The following is an 18487-nucleotide window of genomic DNA, read 5'->3' on the forward strand; positions in this document are numbered from 1 at the left end:
ACAATTATCTCGTTTTCAAAAATCCGTGACCCTTTAATTTAATTGAATATTTAATTACACCAACAATAATTAACTCGTTTTATCGTCTAATTATTACCCAATTAATTAATTAAGAACATGTGGTTGAGAAGTTGCCTTGATTCTCGAATAAACAGAAAAGAGTCGTATGTGTTTCTAAGTTTCTAGCTAGCTAAAAAAAGAGAGTTCAATATCGTGCAAGTGGTAACAAGACTATAATATAATATAATTAATTAATTAATTCTCTAAATTAGCACATATAAATGAGAATCAATTAATATACCATGCATAAACCCAAATCGTACGGCATACAACTCGTCAAAATCCTTATTAAACTAAAGCTTCAATAAGTCAATTATAGATCATATCCCTCCATTTTGGATTATTAAATAATACACTTATTAATACCATGATCCCGTGTTGCACCAATCATAATCAAAGTATAGTTGAATCTCTCTCTATCTATCTCTATCTCTCTCTATATATATACATCCATATATGTGGCCTCACTTCGTTGATGGTTTGCTTCCAAGCAAATTTCTTCCTCAGCAATTAATATTACTCATCAAACTACACAAGATTAAAGGTAAGGTGCGTAGCCATTTTCCATTTATGCATTTCTATTCATAATTCTTGATCCCCAAAATCTCGCAAGAATTAGCTAATGGTTTATGAGAACTTCTGATCTATTAATTGGAGATGAAGCGTCTTACTAAGTAATACTAAGTTGTGCTTCGTTGTCTATCTCCGTATAGGGGAGTGATGGGTCCATCAAAAACAAAGAGCCACGGCGGCGGCGACGAAGAAGAGAGAGAGGAGTTCGTGGAGGTCGATCCGTCGGGGCGATTCGGGAGGTACGACGAGCTACTCGGGTGCGGCGCCGTGAAGAAAGTCTACCGCGCATTCGACCAGCGCGAGGGCCGCGACGTGGCGTGGAACCAAGTCCGCCTCCGCAACTTCTCCGCCGATCCCTCCGTCATCCTCCGCCTCCGCTCCGAGATCGACCTCCTCAAGTCCCTCCACCACGACAACATCATCCTCCTCTACCATTTCTGGAACGACCCCGACCACAACACCTTCAACTTCATCACCGAGGCCTGCGCCTCCGGCAACCTCCGCGACTACCGCCGCAAGCACCGCCACGTCTCTCTCAAGGCCCTCAAGAAATGGGGGGTGCAGATACTCCGCGGCCTGCACTATCTCCACACGCATCGCCCCTGCATCATCCATCGCGACCTCAACTGCAGCAACATCTTCATCAACGGCAACGTCGGCAAGGTCAAGATCGGGGACCTCGGGCTGGCGGCCGCCGTCGGGGAGAGCCACGCCGCGCATTCCATGATCGGGACGCCCGAGTACATGGCGCCGGAGCTGTACGAGGAGGAGTACACGGAGCTCGTGGATATATACTCGTTTGGGATGTGCGTGGTGGAGATGGCGACGTGCGAGATACCGTATAGCGAGTGCGATAGCCTCGGGAAGATATACCGGAAGGTCACGGCCGGGGTGATGCCCCGGGCCATGGACGACGTCGAGGACCACGAACTTAGGGCGTTCGTGGAGAGGTGCGTTGGGCGGCCGAGGGCGAGGCCCTCCGCCGCCCAATTGCTGGAGGATCCGTTTCTTGCTGATGTTGTTGCTGGTGATGATGATGATATATAATATGCATTCCTTATGAATTAATACAAAAATGGAAAGCACACATTAAAGAGATGGAAAAAGTGGGGGGAGACCATATTTAGAAATCACAAATTTTATTCACTAAAATTATCAATTATTCATTCTTGATATTTTAATTTTAAGTGCATATGGAGTGTGTGAAGTGGAAGCGTTTGTTAGTAATCCAATTATTTTGGCTAAAGTAAGAATAGAACTGCAAGACTTTGTTAATGCAGTAAATCTAATAGCAGATGCACTAATTTAGATGGTTCTCACGAAAATTGTAGTTTTCACTGAACGACACCCTATATATATATTTGTATAATTTTTATACAATGATAGATAATTAATTAAATAATTTCAACAAATGGTGTCCAAGCATTTTTGAAAAGTTACCTAGGCATTTCATTTCCCATGTAGAGATTATAAATTCAAATTTCATTTTTTCTATAGAGCCAGTTGCTGTAAAATATAGTTGAAATTTACCTATACGGATCCACAATCATTAATAAATTGGTATATAAGATATTCATAAAAATAACCACTGATCGTTTAAAATATAGACACTCATATTCAACTCAGGTGATACGTTAACTAAAGATATTCACGATCAAATAACTTACGTATTCTCACAATAACAAATGAGTTCTCATTTGAACCATATGACGTGGGGCTAACTGGCGATTTATGCTTATAATATTTCTCCACAAACACAAATGCAAGAAACCAAATCTCTTCATTTTTCTCCACACATAATTGTTTTTACCTTTCACTAATACATTTGAGGATGTATATATATACATATACATGTGCTTTTCAATATAAATTGGAAAACCCCCAAGAAATGCAATGGGTTAAGTTTCCAATTCATATATAAGGATGGATATATAGTCAAGCGTTCAAAGAATACATCATAACTATCGGAAATCACACAAATTCATATACATCTTATTAGTGGAGAATTAGCCCAAAGTCGAAACTTCCATGTTGAGCAATTCCTGTTAGTGACAAAAGCTCGTTTAGTGTCAGAATAAAGACGACGGTGAATTCTTGGCATCGACATCCCAGCAAGGCGGCAGCTCAACGTGATGTCCTGTTAAATAATCTCATAGATTCTTCGACTTCATTAGGTGTATTATTATCAGCTTGTTCCTGCACATCATACCGAAACTATGAGCACACAACAACACCTCACTGCTTATTGTTTAGTGTAAAGTTACAATATAGGCTGATCAATGTGTTTTTGGTGTAATGATCGAGCAAGTAACCAGATGTACATACCTGAAGGCGATGTAAGAGGTACATCAAAAAGAGATGCACAAAAACCTGCCAACATCATCACAAAGTATTACTAGAAATGAATATTTGCTTTGCCGGACTGTGATAAATGAACTTGAGTTAATGCATATGATTCACATAAAAGACGAAAAACAAGAAGATGGTTTCAAAGTTCAACGTCTCATTTCATTCTCTTTTCCTATGTTGTCACATTCTATGTCGTCACATTCTATGTCTTCCTTGTTACTGAAATCAGGCAATTCAAGTTGGATTCCAAAGTAGTATTACGGCAGTACATTTCGTTAATGTGACAGTGGAAAGAGAATGAAACATACAACTAATTTGACTAGAGATAAGATCAATAAATTGAAGATTTGATTAAATCTTCTCACCAGATAGAACAGCAGGATGATGCGGGCTGTCGGATACCGCCACAAGAATCTTGTTGCCCTAGCAGCCCCAGTGTCTAATAGTTTTGCTGCCCTCTGTAACTGCAACTGCACGGTTTCAGAGTATCACATGATAATCTGGATGAGCAAGGGAACACTTAGGAGGCAAAAGAACACATACCTGTAAGCTTGCTCCAGCCATTTGGCGATGATGCAAGGGCAGAGGTCTGAATTTAGTATACGAGATTAGACTAAGGGAGGGAATAAGAATTTTAAATCTAGGTTCTAAGTAATACTATACAATATTGCCAACAAGTAATTTAATGAGGACACACGTACTCGAGTGTTTTCATGTCAGCATCCTCTTCCCATGAGGATGATGCACGGCGAGAAACTCTATTCCTTTCAGCTTCTAACTGTTTAAGGAGTGAATACATTTCAATATTAGATAAGGAATATGGAAAGAGTGAACGGTGTCCAGGAGCGGGGGAAAACAAATGCAGCCTAAACCAAGTTCAGACCTGTGCTTCCTGAAGACGCTTCACTTCCTTTTCCAACTGAAACTCAGCTGCTGCTTTTTCACTGGCCATAGTTTCAAGTTGTGTTTGCTTGTAATACTGGAAACGAATGCAATAGTTTGATATCAAGCAAATTGTCACGGTCCAGAGGTAGCCAATAACATGACAAAATTTACCAATAGATCAGTTAGCTCACGGTAACGTTTTTCCAGTTCCATGTGCTCCTGCTCAAAAACATGCACAACTTCAAATTTCAAAACTGAATGACAAGTTTAAGATATGAGATCGGAGATATCTACCATTTCAAGGCTAATAAATGTTGAAAAAGAAAAGGAAGGTGTGGCCATGCACAACAAGCAAACCATATCGCTTTGGCATGATGCATTTCATGCATCATCTTCAGGAACAAATTCAAAAGTACATTCACTTATTGCTATGCAGAAGGAAAATATATGAACCTTCCAGAAGTCATAACCCACTATAGATTAGCAGTTCCAGAAGAATCCAGATGATATGCTTGGGGAAAAAAATTAGGGTTACCTGACGTGAGTAATGCTCAGCATCCCTCTTGATGGCAGCCATTTCAACCCTCATCTTCTGCACTTCAGCCTGTAACATTGATAGAATAAACAATGACTTCTGCCAATATGTCCTACCTTAACACCTTCTGTAGTTCTACATTAATAACTAGTAGAAATTATCTATAAGCAAAAAATACAAATAGAAATCAACTTGCCTCCATCGAAGAAAGTTTGCTCTCGGCCTCTCTCTGACTTTGACGTGCACGCTCCACTTCCTCTTGCCATGCCTGCACCTTCATGTCGAGAATATGAAATCAGTTACAAGTTAGAAGGAAAAGGGAACCCCAAAAAAAAAAGTAATCAAAGAATTATGTTTTTCTGATTGAAGAACTAAAGCTAAATCAGGTTTTGGTTTGTCGTAGAGACAAGCTTAAGGCATGCTACAACAGAGACATCTCTGCTAACTTGCCTAGAACCAGGAAAAAAATCGATGGAAAGATCTGAAACTTGATGTAAAAACTTATGATCTTATCATATACAAAAGCATCCAAGTTTACCCAATCAGCAGAATCAAATTAATGAAGTCATTGAATCCTGTTCTACAAAGTCTAAGACCTGATAAAAGAGGGGGTCAGTTTCAGGTATCTCCTTATCCCAAATGCAAAGTAACTCCTACACCTGACACCTTGTATATTCAGTAACATGTTTCTCTTACTACTATGGAGTTGGTGGTGGTACGCCCTATGTATAATACTAACTTAACCATGATCCCATTTTTAGAAACCACCAATTTGTGGCTTGAGAAATGACATCTCAATAATATTCTAAATGATACAATAAGAAGATCCAAATAGAGCTTTTTGAACCTGAATTGCTTGATTTGCATCTTCAGGAGCTTTTTTCTGCCCACGGCGAACACGAGCTTCCATATCTTGCAGTTCTTGATTCAAGGAAGCACATTCAACCTAGTACCATATGTAAAAGTAATATAAATATTTACTCAGGAATTTGATTCAATTCCCTCTTTCACTTGAAAGAAAGGGCAGAATGGGATAGAAGCAAAATGTCCATACATATGAAGAAAAAGAAACGACATTACCTCAAGAAGAGCTACCTTCTGCTCAAGTTCTGCTGCTTTAGAAGCCCTATCATCAGCTGCTCTCTGATGAAAAAATAGATACATATGCAAAAGGTTTTCCTTGTTAGTTTTTCCAGCACATTTGCATAATAGAGATACTGTAGAATATTGGCTAGAGTTAATATACTAGATTAGTCTAACAAGTACATATCAGAACCCCCTCCTCTTAACCCAAAAATCAAATAAATGAAAATAAATAAAAGAAAGGAAAAATAGAGGCAACAGATTTATATAGCCATAGGTGATGAATACGAGGAATATCATGTGCTGCATTACCTGAGTTTTGACTAATGCTGCAGATGCCTCAATCGCTCTCTGCTCTAATTCTCCTTCCCTTTCTCTAGCCGCCTATTAAGTTAAGAGGTTCAGCATGTAAACAGCTCTAGAATATTTGATGTAATGTTGAGGAACTACAACAGAAACAACAACTAATGGACACACATGTACTAGAACACAGATAAAAGACACACTCAAATAGGAAGAGAGCAAAGAGAGAACTAGAAATAAACCATCTTTGTCGCATTATGTGCAAAATGTTCCTCCTCAGCTCTCCTCTCGGCAGCAGCCAGTTCCTCTCTTAGGGCCTGAAAGTAATCGAATCCACTGAACTAAGATCCACCAACCATGCTCCATAAACTTGGGAGGAAAAGAGAAACTTACTTGCATCATCCTTGTTTCTGTTAATTCTCTATTTCTCATTATAGATTCCATACTTGCCTGGCACATAATAAAGGAAAGTAAGATAAGAAAGAGACTAGACGCTAGACTAATGCACGACAATTATACATCATCCACATGATAAAGCAGCATTGCTCATGAATCCATTGAATACATGAAGAACCAGCAAGAAAAGTCATGAGAACAGAAATATATATTGACATCTGGATGGGATTTTCTCAACTTAGGGATCTGATCTATGCATCCCATGAGTCCTAACATGGATAATACATCCCAGCAAAAGGAGAGGAAGCAGGGAAAAAAGAGTAGAATTAACCTGAAGTGATGCCAAATTTCCTTCAGCCAAAGCAGATTGCTTCTTCAGCGCATCAACGGAACTGACAAGTGTCTCAATTTCAGCATTCTTTGCAGATAATGCCTCTACCATATTTGCCTCCACTCTGTTCACCTCTCCTTTAGATGAAGATAGATCTTTCTGGAGCTGCTGTATATGAGCCTCGTAATGATTTTGTCAGTTCCCTCTGTTTCATTTACGCACAACCACATAGAATGTTATGTTCTTTTTAAGGCTATTCTTGTAAAGGAATTGTTAACTTTTTTGCTATTTCAAGTAGGAATTCATTGTTCACCTCTGCCGTGAGAAGCTCTTCTAACTGAGCATTCTCAGATTTGTACTCTTGCAGGCGTGATGAAAGTCCAGCACAAACCTAAACAGCACCATTATGTACCAAACATGTTATTGACCAGAGTATTTTTGGAAGAATTGAAATCTTTGTAGTAAAATATGATGAATGACTACCTCATCTAAAAAGTTAAGGTAGTATAGAGAAGCTTCATTTTAACATTTAAGTAATACATTCAACATGCTCCCTTCTACTGGAAACTTGCATGTGAAAGTTTTTATAAATGGGTGGTGGTGAGATCGAACATGAGGACCTTTAGTTTGGCTCGACTCTGGTTTCATGATACACCTCATCAACAGTACATTTCAAAAAGCCCTAAACAAAGCACTTATCACAATATTCTGTACTGGCTGCTGTTTTATAACTAATAAATTTACCAATGTGATATTCATCATGGATTGCCAGACTTTTAAAGTCATGGAATTAAGCAAAGGAAAAGAATTAGCTTAAAATACATTATAGTATGCAAGGATTCAACTTTCAGATGAAGATACTAGAAACTAGATAATGCAAACAAGAAATTAAAAAATAAGATCGAAATGTCAATAAAATGTGGATAATGCTTATAACAAAGATACCCCAACTTATCCATGTAAAACATTGTTTTTCTTACCCTGGCTAGCCTAGCTTCCTTTGACTGCCCTGTTGACATTGCACTTTTAAGTAGTCCTTGAGCCTGTTGAACTAAACTATTAGTCTATACAAAAGCTGTCCTTACCATTTAAAAGATCGTAATCAAGAAATAGGACCAAAACAGTTCCTTGTCATTTATAATTTCACCGCTTACCTCTTCTAGTTGTTCTTGTACTTTAACTGCCGATTTAACAGTTTCTTGCTCTTGATGCTCCTTGTTCTTGACATCAGTTTCATTTATCAAATCCACGTCCTTGGATTGGGTATCAGCTTTAATTGGTGTTTCTTCATGTAGAGTTTGAGATCCAGAAAGTTCAATATTCTTTAAAGTACCTGCATCTTCTGATATTAAATTTTGATTCAAATCAGAGGAAGGATCGCCATTCACTACATGAGCATCTATAGGGGCATTTGATGGATTTCCAACTGGGTTATCTCCAAATTCTTCCATCCTGGATTCACCATTCATATTTGAAGCTGTAGCTTCTACATCAGTAGATTTTTCTGTATCGACATGACCACCACCTGGTGTGACCTCATTATTAGATATTGTTCCAAGCACAGAAGTCTCAGTTATTGAACCATCATTATCAGCTTTGTATTGCTCATCACTGTCAACTCTATTAGTAGGAACACCTGGATTGGTCTCACTATTTTCAATTAATGCAGAGGGGATGTTTCCATCAAGTTGTGCTGGTGATTGTGATGTTTCAGGTATAGTTTGCTCTTTTTCATTATCAACAGCAGAAGGAGCTTCATTGGATAAGAGTTTCTTCTGCAGTTTTAAGAAACTTTTGTTACAAAACTCCGAGATTCTTAGTCTGTTAGCATATGTAATAGTTGCACACCAAACTATGGACACAAAAAGTTATACCTTTGCTCTTGCTCTAGCCCTCTTGGCTTGAGATCCTCGCCCATTAGAACCTTTACGAGAAAAAAAGAAGGATAACACTTTTTTAGAATAAAAGAAAGGACAAAACATCCATCCCACCAAAAACTAACATAAAACAAGGCTGCAATCACAAGAGATCTAATCACCAATCTCTAAACAAGCCTGAAAAATGAAACAATGTCTATAGTCTTTTTGCTTTTGAATCATGCAACCTTGATCTTGATTCCACCCCAAACACTATGATACAATACAATCCCAAATTCCAAATAACCATAAGTGTGAAATTGACTAAATTTCTGAACACTTCAAACAACTGAGAAACTGACTAGCCTAAGTCGTAAGTAGTGAATTCCCCCTCATAAAAAGGGGTCAATTAGCCTTGATAGATGCAAGAAAGGCTCAGAAACGGATAGATTGTCTGAATCATCATTCAAAAAACTAGTTTTGGAGTAAACAAATTTGGAGCTGGACTATCGAAGTGTATTTGCACACAATATCCATCAATTTACCGTATGCAACACGGCAGGGGCTGAAAATCACCGGATACATACCTTTGGTGGGAACAGGAAGTTCATCTGGCTTCTCCCCAACTGCTAGCTTCGCCTTTCGGTCCACTACTTCAAATAAATCTGGAAAGTAAGAAGCACAAGTTATAACAATGTGCAGAAATTTCAGATTCCTGTCTAGCAAAACTAGTCTAGTCCTACAATATTTATCATAAAAGCTTAAAGCCGGAGACAAACACATCAATGCCATATATATGCTCAATGCACAATTTTTCTTCCAAAACATTATTGATGTAGATCAATTCAATATATATTTGGCGCTTCAGGTTTAGAAAATATCAACAGAGTATAGGGGTTTAGCTCAGATTTACGAGAAATGCACATCCCAGATCAAACTACGCTTCCAGCACCGACGCAAATCAACACTACAAATAGATGCGCGTCAAACATTAATATCGATTAAGAGAACAAAAGCGTACCTTCAGCCGCCTTCAGCCACGAAGCCATCGAACGACCGATTACTCAGCAAACACGCGCCCTACACTGTCCGAATCATCAAACGGAGCTAATTCAAAGGGAACGGGATAGTTCTCATGGTGATTTCGCAATCAAATTTTCGGAGATCAATAAAATAATACAGAGGTCGGATCTCTGCGGCGCGACGGCGCGAGTGATTCTGGATTCGTCGAAATCGAAATCGAGGCACGGGCGTCGAATTGCGATGGATTCGCCGACTAGATGAGAACGATGAGCGCAGTAGATTTCGGATTTCTCATCTGCATTGTATTTCGCCCTTTTTGTTGCGAGATAGAGAGGGAGAAGCTGTATTTTAATTTGATTTTATTCCCAGATGCAATTCAAAGGTGTGTTTAGGAAGAACACCTGCAGCCAACACATACACACACAGCCCAAAAAAAAAAAAAGATTTCGAGTAGTAGGAAAAATAAAGTTCGGTTTTCAGTTAGCCGATCTAAATAGTCGATATTGAACCAAAGATCCAACCAATTTTTCAATTTGATCTTCACTAATATTTCAATTTGATTCGGTCTAATGGATTAGTCGCACCATAAACGACTAGTACTATTTTGTTATTAATTGGTTCTAATAAACAAAAATATATTCACGTAGATCTTACTAATCACTACATAAACGCATATAATCACGTTTATGATGTGTGTAATTATACTCTATTCTTGAATTTATGATATATAAATAGTTTCTCCAACAAATTGTTAGGTTGCTTGTCACCTCCTAAGTTCTAGTCAATTGTCTTAATAATTTTTTTTTGAAATTAAATTGTCTTAATAATTAATCAAGGTTTTAATCATGTTTTATGCCCTAATCCTTTGTTTTTCATTGAAAAACTCTCAATTTTTTGAAGTTTTTCTTCAAAAGGTATTTGTTGTGCAAAATTTGGCGACAAAATGATAAATTGTCTCGTCAAATTCTTAAGTAGAACGTCATTTTATTGAGTGAGATAGGAAAACAAATTTCCATCTAAAACGACAAAATGATTTGTCATTTCATCATTAAATTTTGTATAAGGGGACATTTTTTTAGAAAACACTAAAAATTGAAGGTTTTTGAGTGAAAAATATGAGTTCAAGTTAATTTTTGAAAAACGTTTGAAATTGAGAATATAAAACATGATTAATTAATCCATTAATCAACGAACATGAGTGTTATTTGTGTTAGTAGTTAATTAAGAATTGATTTTACTTTATTAAGTGGTATAAATAAAAACGATTATGACAACAATATGGAGCAATAAATAAGGGTCGAGGCAAAATTGGACAAAGCATGAACTCACATCCCATTAAATGCGTGTCTCAATAGTTATACAAAACAATGTTGTAGTAATATATTTTCCATTCAACCCAAACTCTGTTTCTGATATAACCATGAAATCAAACTGATTATTCATTTCATATAATTGGATCTTTGAAAGATGGAAGAAAAAGTGTGTAATTGAGACTAAAATTTGTTGATAAAATTGAGTATGTGTTGACTGAGTTCATGGGGCTTCTCCTGGTTGAGAAAGTGGCCAACTCCTTCCATCACAACAACCTCTTCCAATAGTGGAACATATTTCTTGAATCCGCCATTGATGAACTCCTTCACACCAGGAAAGATGTAGGTCAAGTCCAAATCACCAATCACAAATTTCACCGGCACTTTGATCTGAGCTCCGGTCCACGGCGCCGTCAGCTCCCAGCTCCTGCAAAAACCAACACTCATTATTTGGATCATCAAAGACTAAAGAGAGAGACGTTGGAGGCGTACAAATCCATGGCGCGGTAGTAGTTCAACCCTCCGGTGAAGCCGGTTTTGTCGAATTTAGCAGCATAGTAGCTGATATCTTCCGGCGTTAGCCACGGCGGCAATTCTACGGCGGGGCCCTTGAACATAACGTCCAGCCCTAGCTCCACCGGGATGCATGGAGGATTCGGATCTCTCGTCGCCATAAATGTCGCGATCAGAGTTTTGGTGTCTACCGATGCGAATGCCGCTTCAACTTTTCCCACTTCCTACAAAATCACAAACGCATCCAATTCAATTTCAACAAATTTAATCTTCAACACGTTACTAACACTGCAAATTGAAATTAGGCGCATGATATGAAGCTTGGTTAAGACTTAATTAGCCACCTAAATTACGAGTTAAGGTTTTGCAATTGAAACCTAATTTGGGATACCTGAAACCTGCACATGTAGAATGCATCACCAAACGCGTCTCTATAGCCCTGGATAGTTTTGACGTTAGGGTTCCTAGGCTGAAAAATGACGCTGGTATTGACGAGAGCTTTGATTCGATCTGGACGGAGCAAGCAGAACCACCAGGCGATTATGGCGCCCCAGTCGTGGCCGACCAGGAACACCTGCTGGAGGCCGAGCGCGTCGAGCAGCGCCACCAAGTCTCCGATGATGTGGAGCACGGAGTAGCTTGGTCGACGGCGGCGGAGCATCGGTGTCGCCGTAGCCGCGGAGATCGGGGGCGATGGCGCGGTACCCCTTGGCGGCGACGTCCAGCATCTGGTGGCGCCACGAGTACCAGAGCTCCGGAAAGCCGTGGAGGAAGAGCACCGCCGCCGGCCCCTCCCCCGCCTCCGCCACGTGCATGCTGATGCCGTTGACCGCCAGCTGCTTGTGCGATATCTGCTCCATCTTTCCTTGCCTTTAAGATCGAAGCTGCCTAAATATGTATTTATAGTAATATTTTCCGGGTTTTGAATCAAATTAAATTTGATACCTTTGCCGTCCATTTTGTACAGTACTATGTATCTATCTTATCTACTATAGTACTTCAATTATTAATGTATAATATATTTTTGTCACTTTGAGATGTTGATTTTTCTTTTTATTTTTAAATTTTTTTTATTACATGACGGGTTCTTTTCTCCAATTATAATTCAATTAATTATCATTATCAATTTTGAAGTGAAGTCATTTCTGCACTCACAATACATTAATCATTTTTATTAAAACTCGTGTCGTCCTCTTTTAAAACATTATTTTGTGAACGAATAGAGTTCTATTTATTGTATATTGATACTTCTTCCATTCCATTTCACATATATGTTGTAATAAATTCATTGACTCGTTAGAGCATTCACTATGGTGTTGCTGCTACTTGGTAACAATGTCAAACGACTAACTGTCTCCGTTTTCCATACTATCCACCATAATCAGTGACAATCTAACAAAATCATTAATGAATTATTTATTATAAGTTGCACCATTCCACAAGTATAAATTCATTCATTCATTTCTTGCTAGTCTATTGTGCATAGAGGGTGGGTGGAGTATTCAATGCACTATTAAGTTACACAACAAAAAATGGAAGATTACATCAATGCATAGGCTAGATTCATGTGATTGTGTGAAAAATCATAACATCGAGCAAGATATAGTCATACATCGAATCTTCCAACACAAATGGGATCACAAGTTTCTCATTGAGGCCTAGTAAAAAAAAGTAAACGATCATATGAATATCATTTTTACATTTCTAATCTTACGAATTTAAGCTACTAAAATTGTACATGAATAAAAATATCATAAAGGGATAGATCTTAAACAACACAAGCCAACACCTTCTCTACACAGCTGCAGTTGTTTCAACAATCAAGTCTTCTTTATCCTTAACCACAGCAGCTTCCATGGAAACGCCGCGTTGCTCATTGCCATAGTGCAGGCGACAGACGGGCATGTAGACATCAGCACCACCAATGAGCTCAGTTTGCAGCTCGCCCGTCTTCCTCAGAGTGAAGAAAGCGCGTTTGCCACAGAGCTCGCATCGTGCAGTGAGCTTCGTGACAGTATCAGCAAGTGGAATGATATCTAGCACTGACCCAAAACTCCTCCTGTTGGGCACAAAGCATAATATATGGCATTTGAATTTAGATCAAGAATCATCTTATCACAAAACTGCTTTAGATTTCACATTTCATGAACTACCTCAAGTAATCACCATCAAGGCCAGCAACTACTACAGTTTTCCCATCAAGATCAGCTGCCTCACAGCAGAAATCATAGAGGTCACCAAAAAATTGAGCTTCATCAATGCCAATCACATCCAACTGCTCACATTCACACTCATTAGAGGATTATTGTAAAAACAAGCATCAAAATCAAGATGCATACTGCAAAACAGTTACAGAATTCTCTGACATTATGCTTGACTAAAACAAACTCAACAAACCCTAAATTTGGCAACAGAGCAAACAATAAAATGAAATCATGCATGATTGTTATGATCAGGCAATCATGATAAGAATTCAAACAAAAAGGGTATTCATTATTCACAGCCCTAAGTATCAAAATACGATAATTATGAATATGAATTACTTTTTGATATGCTTCAGCGCCAATTTCGCGCTTAAACGACAGTAGATCTGGCAGCGGCCAACAAGGGAACTTGGTACCATCGTGCGTCACGACTGCATCCACCGCGTATCGAGTATCCTTACTCGACTTGATCATCGCCACAGCCCTACAAAACCGATCCACCAACAAAAGTTGCAAGTGAATTCGAGTAAAACCAGATCGGATCGCAATTAAACTGTGTTCCCTAATTCGGAAAAACATAATTCAGAAGAGTAGTCAATACAATACCTGCCGGAATCAGATTCGGCGGTGACGCGGCGGAGGAGGGCAGGTGGATTTGCCGGCGAACATGGGTCCGACGATGACGTGCACTTCGCCGGGGCGGCGATAGGGGCCGGGGAGATGAGGCATGATTGGGATTGGAATTGGGATTGGGGAGTGAAGTAGAAAAGTGGAAGAATGGTTGGTGGTGGTTGTCGATGGTGGATTATTCTGCATTTTCGACTCGCATTTTATAGTAGACGATCAAGGTTGAATTTTTTTGTAACCAAAAAAGGTAGTAATTTGAATCGAAAATTGAAAATTTGAGAGGGAAATTTGAATCGAGATTGAAGCGTGCAGCGTACTGTTCCGAACCGCCATAAATCCCCCGCGCCTTCCTCATCATCAAGCGTACTCATCAAGATTTGAATTTTGAAAATTTTAACTAATTGTTCTATATACCAAAGCAAATTAAAAAAAAAAATAGAGTCGATATACACGATATTCCCTTTCAATTTTTTTTTTAATTTTAAATTTTTTTGAGAATAAATTTTTATTTTTTTTAGTTTGACTAGTTAGTTTTACAATATGTGAAAAACAATGTAAATTTGTGTTAAAAATATACTGTCGCATTGGGTCGATAAAAGTAGTCTCATAATCAACATTAATTAATAATACAGATCACCCTTAATCACTTTTTATTTCATCCTTATTTTTAATTGGGCGGAACAAGAATTTGACTCTTCAATTTGGATATAAATAAATCTTCAAAACAGACTCATTCAGATTTTCACCTAACTATTTAGAAACAGCCAAATAAAGGGTGAGATTTACCGTTTTGTTTATTTCAAAGCTCAAATATAAATCTGAATAAATTAAACTAAAGTTACCGAATGACTTTGTCTTGTCTCTGCGTCTACGATATGCAAACACAGTTTCTTTTATCTAATTGTAATCAGTCTTCCTATTATTTTTATTTTTTGAGTTGAAAAAGACATTCTTTTTAGTAGTGCTCACTACTTTAATTTATCTTGTTAATATATTTAACTTTAGCACAGCATTAGTGGGGCAGATAAGAAAAGTTCCAACCTTTTTTCTGGGTTGAGGTAGGCAGCTGTGAGCCTGTGACCCACTTGTTTTTGCACATGAGGCGTTCGATCTTTTGTCTCACTCAAAATATACCTCTAGTTTGGAGCTCTTTCTTGATTTCAAAAAAAAAAAAAATCATTCTAATCGAATTATACGTTCTTGTCTGGAAGTTTAATGGAATTGTGTCGATCAATGCTGAAATTCAATGTTTATTCTTTAGTGCAGGATATACAAGAAGAATGGGGGTGAGTATAGTAGGAGAAAGAGTGATTCTGGTGCCATACATGAAGGAGCATGTGCCCAGGTACCATGTTTGGATGCAAGACCCTGCCATCCTCCAAGCCACCGCGTCCGAGCCCCTCACGCTCGATCAGGAATACGAGATGCAGCTTTCGTGGGTTCAAGACCCCCTTAGTATGCATTAAAACTTCCCTATTTAGTGATCAGCTAGTTAGCTTTATTCATGAATGTATGCATTCTAATAGTTTTGCTTTATGTTTGGCAGAGCAGACTTTCATAGTGCTGGACAAAGAATTAGTGGTTGGAGACTTCAACCATGGGGAACCCCATACCGAAGGTCAATTTTACTTTCTGTATAATCACTCACTTAGTAAAATCATTTTAATGCTTGAGACTTGAGAGAGAAGGGTATAAAATGAGTTGGGGTACCGTGCTTCCTGCTTAGACAGTTCATCGTCGTGCTTTTTATTTCATTTTCTAGTGAGAAGTTGAGATGTGGTAAGGATATTATATTGTACATTTAGGGGTTCACATTATGAAGGTTGACAAATAGGAAGTGAATGGGTGCTTGTTTCTTCTGTAGTGCATAGAATCACGTCCTAACTTTATATAGTGATTCTTTTCAGCTATGGTTGGTGATGTGAATATATTTATGAACGATCTGGATGATCCTCAGATAGCAGAGGTAGAAATTATGATCGCAGAACAAAAAAGGTAGTAACTATTACAATATTTTGAAAATTTCAAGTTTTGGCTAGTTTTGGGCTATCCATGATTTAACACAAAATTTTCATCATTGGATTCTTCTTTCACAGTCGCGGCAAAGGGCTAGCAAAAGAGTCAATCTTGCTGATGATAGCATTTGCAGTCAAGAATTTTGGCATCCACAACTTTCGTGCAAAGATAGGTTTAGCAAATGAAGCTTCATTGAACCTATTCAAAAAGCTGGTGGGTAACCATACATGCACACTCACGCCCATATATGTGTTTCACGCAAAGACGTGCGGCTAAGCACTTCACACTTTTTCTACAGGGTTTCATGGAGGCTTCTTGCAGTGAGATCTTCAAAGAGGTAAAAGCATGCCATCTTTTTGCAGTAATAAGTACTTTCAATATGTAGTATTATTGATTCCAGAAACACAGCTTTGTTGGGCTAAACTATAGTTAATAATTCTTAAACTAAGTCCTGAATAGAGCTTTCTCCCAAGTTTCTGTGCTTCGTCTATGTTCTAGAGTCTCGTCTCTGTCATGCGGATGGCTAAGTAGAGTCTCATGTATATTTGCTGTGCTTCACAGGTTACGCTGGAATTGCCAGTAACGGAATCTAAGACGGAGGAACTACATCAGTTATTAGCCAATGCTGCAACTCATTTTTAACCCTTCAATATATATCATTCTTGTGGCAAGATACAATGCTTTTTATATATTCAATATAGTTTGGATTCTTAGACTAAATTGCTACTAAATACAATTTCCCTTATTTTTATGCAACTCTATAGTTTATGTATTGGTTTCATGTTGTGCTCAAAAGAAAAATGAAGCATTTGAGAAGTGATAACTCATTCAATTGTTTATAATAGAGGATTTTGTATGGCAAATGCTTGATTGATACAGGGTAAGGTGATCTCTCTCTCTCTCTCTCTCTCTCTCTCTCTCTCTCTGTCTTCGTTTTTTCATTTTTCAGGCGGCTGAAAGGAAGTCGATGGTTCCCATAGACTGGAGATGGGACGGCGATGTGGAATGAATCTGAGGTATGTTGCTGGAAACGGAGGCTCCAGCCTGCCAAACGTGATGAACAATGCTTCCATTTTGCAGGGGGCCGACTGCAGCGTATATAATCATCTCATTGCCTATATATTCCGCTGATATGTTTGACACGGGCAGGCTGATCTGTGCCGGCAGCATTGAGGGGTTGTAGCTGGCTATGGCTGTGGTGTAAACCCTCATGCTGCCGTTGGAGCTTCGGAAGGCCACCAAGGCTTGCGAGCCGACCATGCCAGTGCTGGTCGGGTTGATGGCCCACGCGATCCATCCCTTGGGGACTTGCTTAGCCCTGTAGGCTATGGAGACTTGAGAGAGAGATGGGGTGTAGTTCCAGTGCAGGTGGGCCTCTAGAGAGGGGAGGTGGGTGCAGGAGGTGAACACCCTGTTGGATGAGAATGTGTGGTTGTGGCATGAGAGAGATGATGATGAGGTGAGAGAAACAGTAGCAAGAATGTTGAGGAGGAGAAGAAGTGAGGCCATGGGTGTTTATTGCATATTTGCATGAGAGATGGGATGTGAGGTTGCTTGTGACTGGATTTATATGCAAGGGATTTAGGGTTTTAGGAAGAGAGCAGGTTTTTAGTGTGGAATGTGATGATCACATATCAGCTTTGAATTAGGTTTGCAGTTGTTGCTACACAAGTCATGAATCATGATGTCTTTCTTTAAACCATTGATAATTTGTGTGGATAGAATCATTAAATTTACGTTTAATCATGTGTCATCAACTTTCAGTGTTTCTTTTATAGGCAACGGATCATCAAATCGGTTGAACTTAAGAATTTGACGAGATGACTCATCATTTTATAGACAGATTTTGTATATTAGAATATTTTTCAAAAAATGCTGAAATTTGGAGATTTTTTAATGGAAAAAAAAAATTAGGATGCAAAACATGATTAATCCTTAGATTTATTCTATATATTAATATTGTTTGAAATAGAAAGTGTGACATACTTTCGACTCAATACGTCAAAGTGGCTGGGCCCACTAACAAGGAAGTCAACTTGGGCTGGGCTTTGGGTATTTACACGGTTACTTTCACATTCAATCTTTTAACACGTACTGCAAACAGCCCAACAATCTAAATTTTATCATTTTTCTTTTACGTCTCAATCTCGCCAGTCAAATTACGTAATTCTGATGAATTATTGTTAAACATTGTGTATTTTATGTAAAAGTAATATTTTCTTTTTAATAAATATAAATTAAGATCTTAGTTTTCTCAATAAGTGGGGGGAAAACATCACATCGTGACCAAATATTGATAATTAGTGATAATAATTTGACAAACGAGTTAGATTTGAAATACATGCAGCAGACATTTGAGCTGTGAAATACTACTAGAGAATTATTTTGAGTATGAAACAAGTATTTTTTTTCCCTTTAAGTTC

General features: G+C 38.4%; 5 protein-coding genes and 1 pseudogene across 14 annotated transcripts; 2 read left to right on the plus strand and 4 right to left on the minus strand.

Moving 5' to 3' along the window:
• Positions 1-447: 447 nt before the first annotated feature.
• Positions 448-1709, plus strand: LOC131009557 (probable serine/threonine-protein kinase WNK11). 2 transcript variants are annotated; one of them, XM_057936962.1, is made up of 2 exons: positions 448-604; positions 774-1709. In XM_057936962.1, exon 2 carries the CDS (start codon positions 781-783, stop codon positions 1678-1680), a length of 900 nt encoding a protein of 299 aa, XP_057792945.1. In that variant the 5' UTR covers positions 448-604; positions 774-780; the 3' UTR covers positions 1681-1709. The 2 variants fall into 2 exon arrangements, with proteins under 2 accessions (XP_057792945.1, XP_057792946.1); XM_057936963.1 differs by having other exon boundaries at positions 495-609.
• Positions 1710-2395: 686 nt separating this feature from the next.
• On the minus strand, positions 2396-9936 carry LOC131009558 (golgin candidate 1-like). Its single transcript, XM_057936964.1, is given in 22 exon segments — positions 2396-2829; positions 2959-3003; positions 3348-3452; positions 3526-3571; positions 3684-3760; positions 3866-3961; positions 4039-4086; positions 4403-4471; positions 4599-4676; positions 5250-5348; positions 5483-5545; positions 5798-5869; positions 6031-6105; positions 6182-6238; positions 6516-6701; positions 6703-6720; positions 6829-6906; positions 7496-7558; positions 7670-8290; positions 8390-8439; positions 8959-9036; positions 9393-9936. Coding segments are annotated over 22 exon segments (2124 nt in total). The 5' UTR covers positions 9421-9936; the 3' UTR covers positions 2396-2757.
• Positions 9937-10702: 766 nt separating this feature from the next.
• On the minus strand, positions 10703-12120 carry LOC131009559 (uncharacterized; annotated as a pseudogene).
• Positions 12121-12837: 717 nt separating this feature from the next.
• LOC131009560 (thymidine kinase a) lies at positions 12838-14390 on the minus strand. The gene is given in 5 exon segments (XM_057936965.1): positions 12838-13276; positions 13371-13492; positions 13761-13905; positions 14028-14068; positions 14070-14390. Coding segments are annotated over 5 exon segments (741 nt in total). The 5' UTR covers positions 14238-14390; the 3' UTR covers positions 12838-13011.
• A 26-nt stretch (positions 14391-14416) lies between these two features.
• On the plus strand, positions 14417-16836 carry LOC131009561 (GCN5-related N-acetyltransferase 9). Of its 9 annotated transcripts, none has more exons than XM_057936967.1 (7): positions 14706-14823; positions 15315-15503; positions 15595-15666; positions 15956-16043; positions 16145-16277; positions 16363-16401; positions 16626-16836. In XM_057936967.1, the coding sequence occupies exons 2-7, from the start codon at positions 15329-15331 to the stop codon at positions 16704-16706; spliced, it is 588 nt and encodes a 195-aa protein (XP_057792950.1). In that variant the 5' UTR covers positions 14706-14823; positions 15315-15328; the 3' UTR covers positions 16707-16836. The 9 variants fall into 9 exon arrangements, with proteins under 9 accessions (XP_057792949.1, XP_057792950.1, XP_057792955.1 ...); XM_057936972.1 differs by having other exon boundaries at positions 14786-14823; positions 15600-15666; XM_057936968.1 differs by having other exon boundaries at positions 14790-14823; positions 15310-15503.
• A 42-nt stretch (positions 16837-16878) lies between these two features.
• On the minus strand, positions 16879-17573 carry LOC131009562 (cytochrome b561 and DOMON domain-containing protein At5g47530-like). The gene has a single exon (XM_057936975.1). The coding sequence runs from the start codon at positions 17571-17573 to the stop codon at positions 17010-17012; it is 564 nt and encodes a 187-aa protein (XP_057792958.1). The 3' UTR covers positions 16879-17009.
• Positions 17574-18487: the final 914 nt, after the last annotated feature.

The sequence above is a fragment of the Salvia miltiorrhiza genome, chromosome 2, assembly GCF_028751815.1.
Source record: "Salvia miltiorrhiza cultivar Shanhuang (shh) chromosome 2, IMPLAD_Smil_shh, whole genome shotgun sequence".
In the NCBI taxonomy this organism is placed as follows: domain Eukaryota; kingdom Viridiplantae; phylum Streptophyta; class Magnoliopsida; order Lamiales; family Lamiaceae; genus Salvia; species Salvia miltiorrhiza.

What these genes read in the sequence shown, in the direction of transcription:
- LOC131009557 (XM_057936962.1), top strand. Translation starts at nt 781, where the DNA reads ATGGGTCCATCAAAAACAAAGAGCCACGGCGGCGGCGACGAAGAAGAG.
- LOC131009561 (XM_057936966.1), top strand. Translation starts at nt 15,146, where the DNA reads ATGAGGCGTTCGATCTTTTGTCTCACTCAAAATATACCTCTAGTTTGG. An exon ending in TGAACCTATTCAAAAAGCTG is followed by an intron (nt 16,278 to 16,362) that starts GTGGGTAACCAT and finishes CTTTTTCTACAG; the next exon opens with GGTTTCATGGAGGCTTCTTG. An exon ending in GCAGTGAGATCTTCAAAGAG is followed by an intron (nt 16,402 to 16,625) that starts GTAAAAGCATGC and finishes TGTGCTTCACAG; the next exon opens with GTTACGCTGGAATTGCCAGT.
- LOC131009562 (XM_057936975.1), bottom strand. Translation starts at nt 17,573, where the DNA reads ATGGCCTCACTTCTTCTCCTCCTCAACATTCTTGCTACTGTTTCTCTC.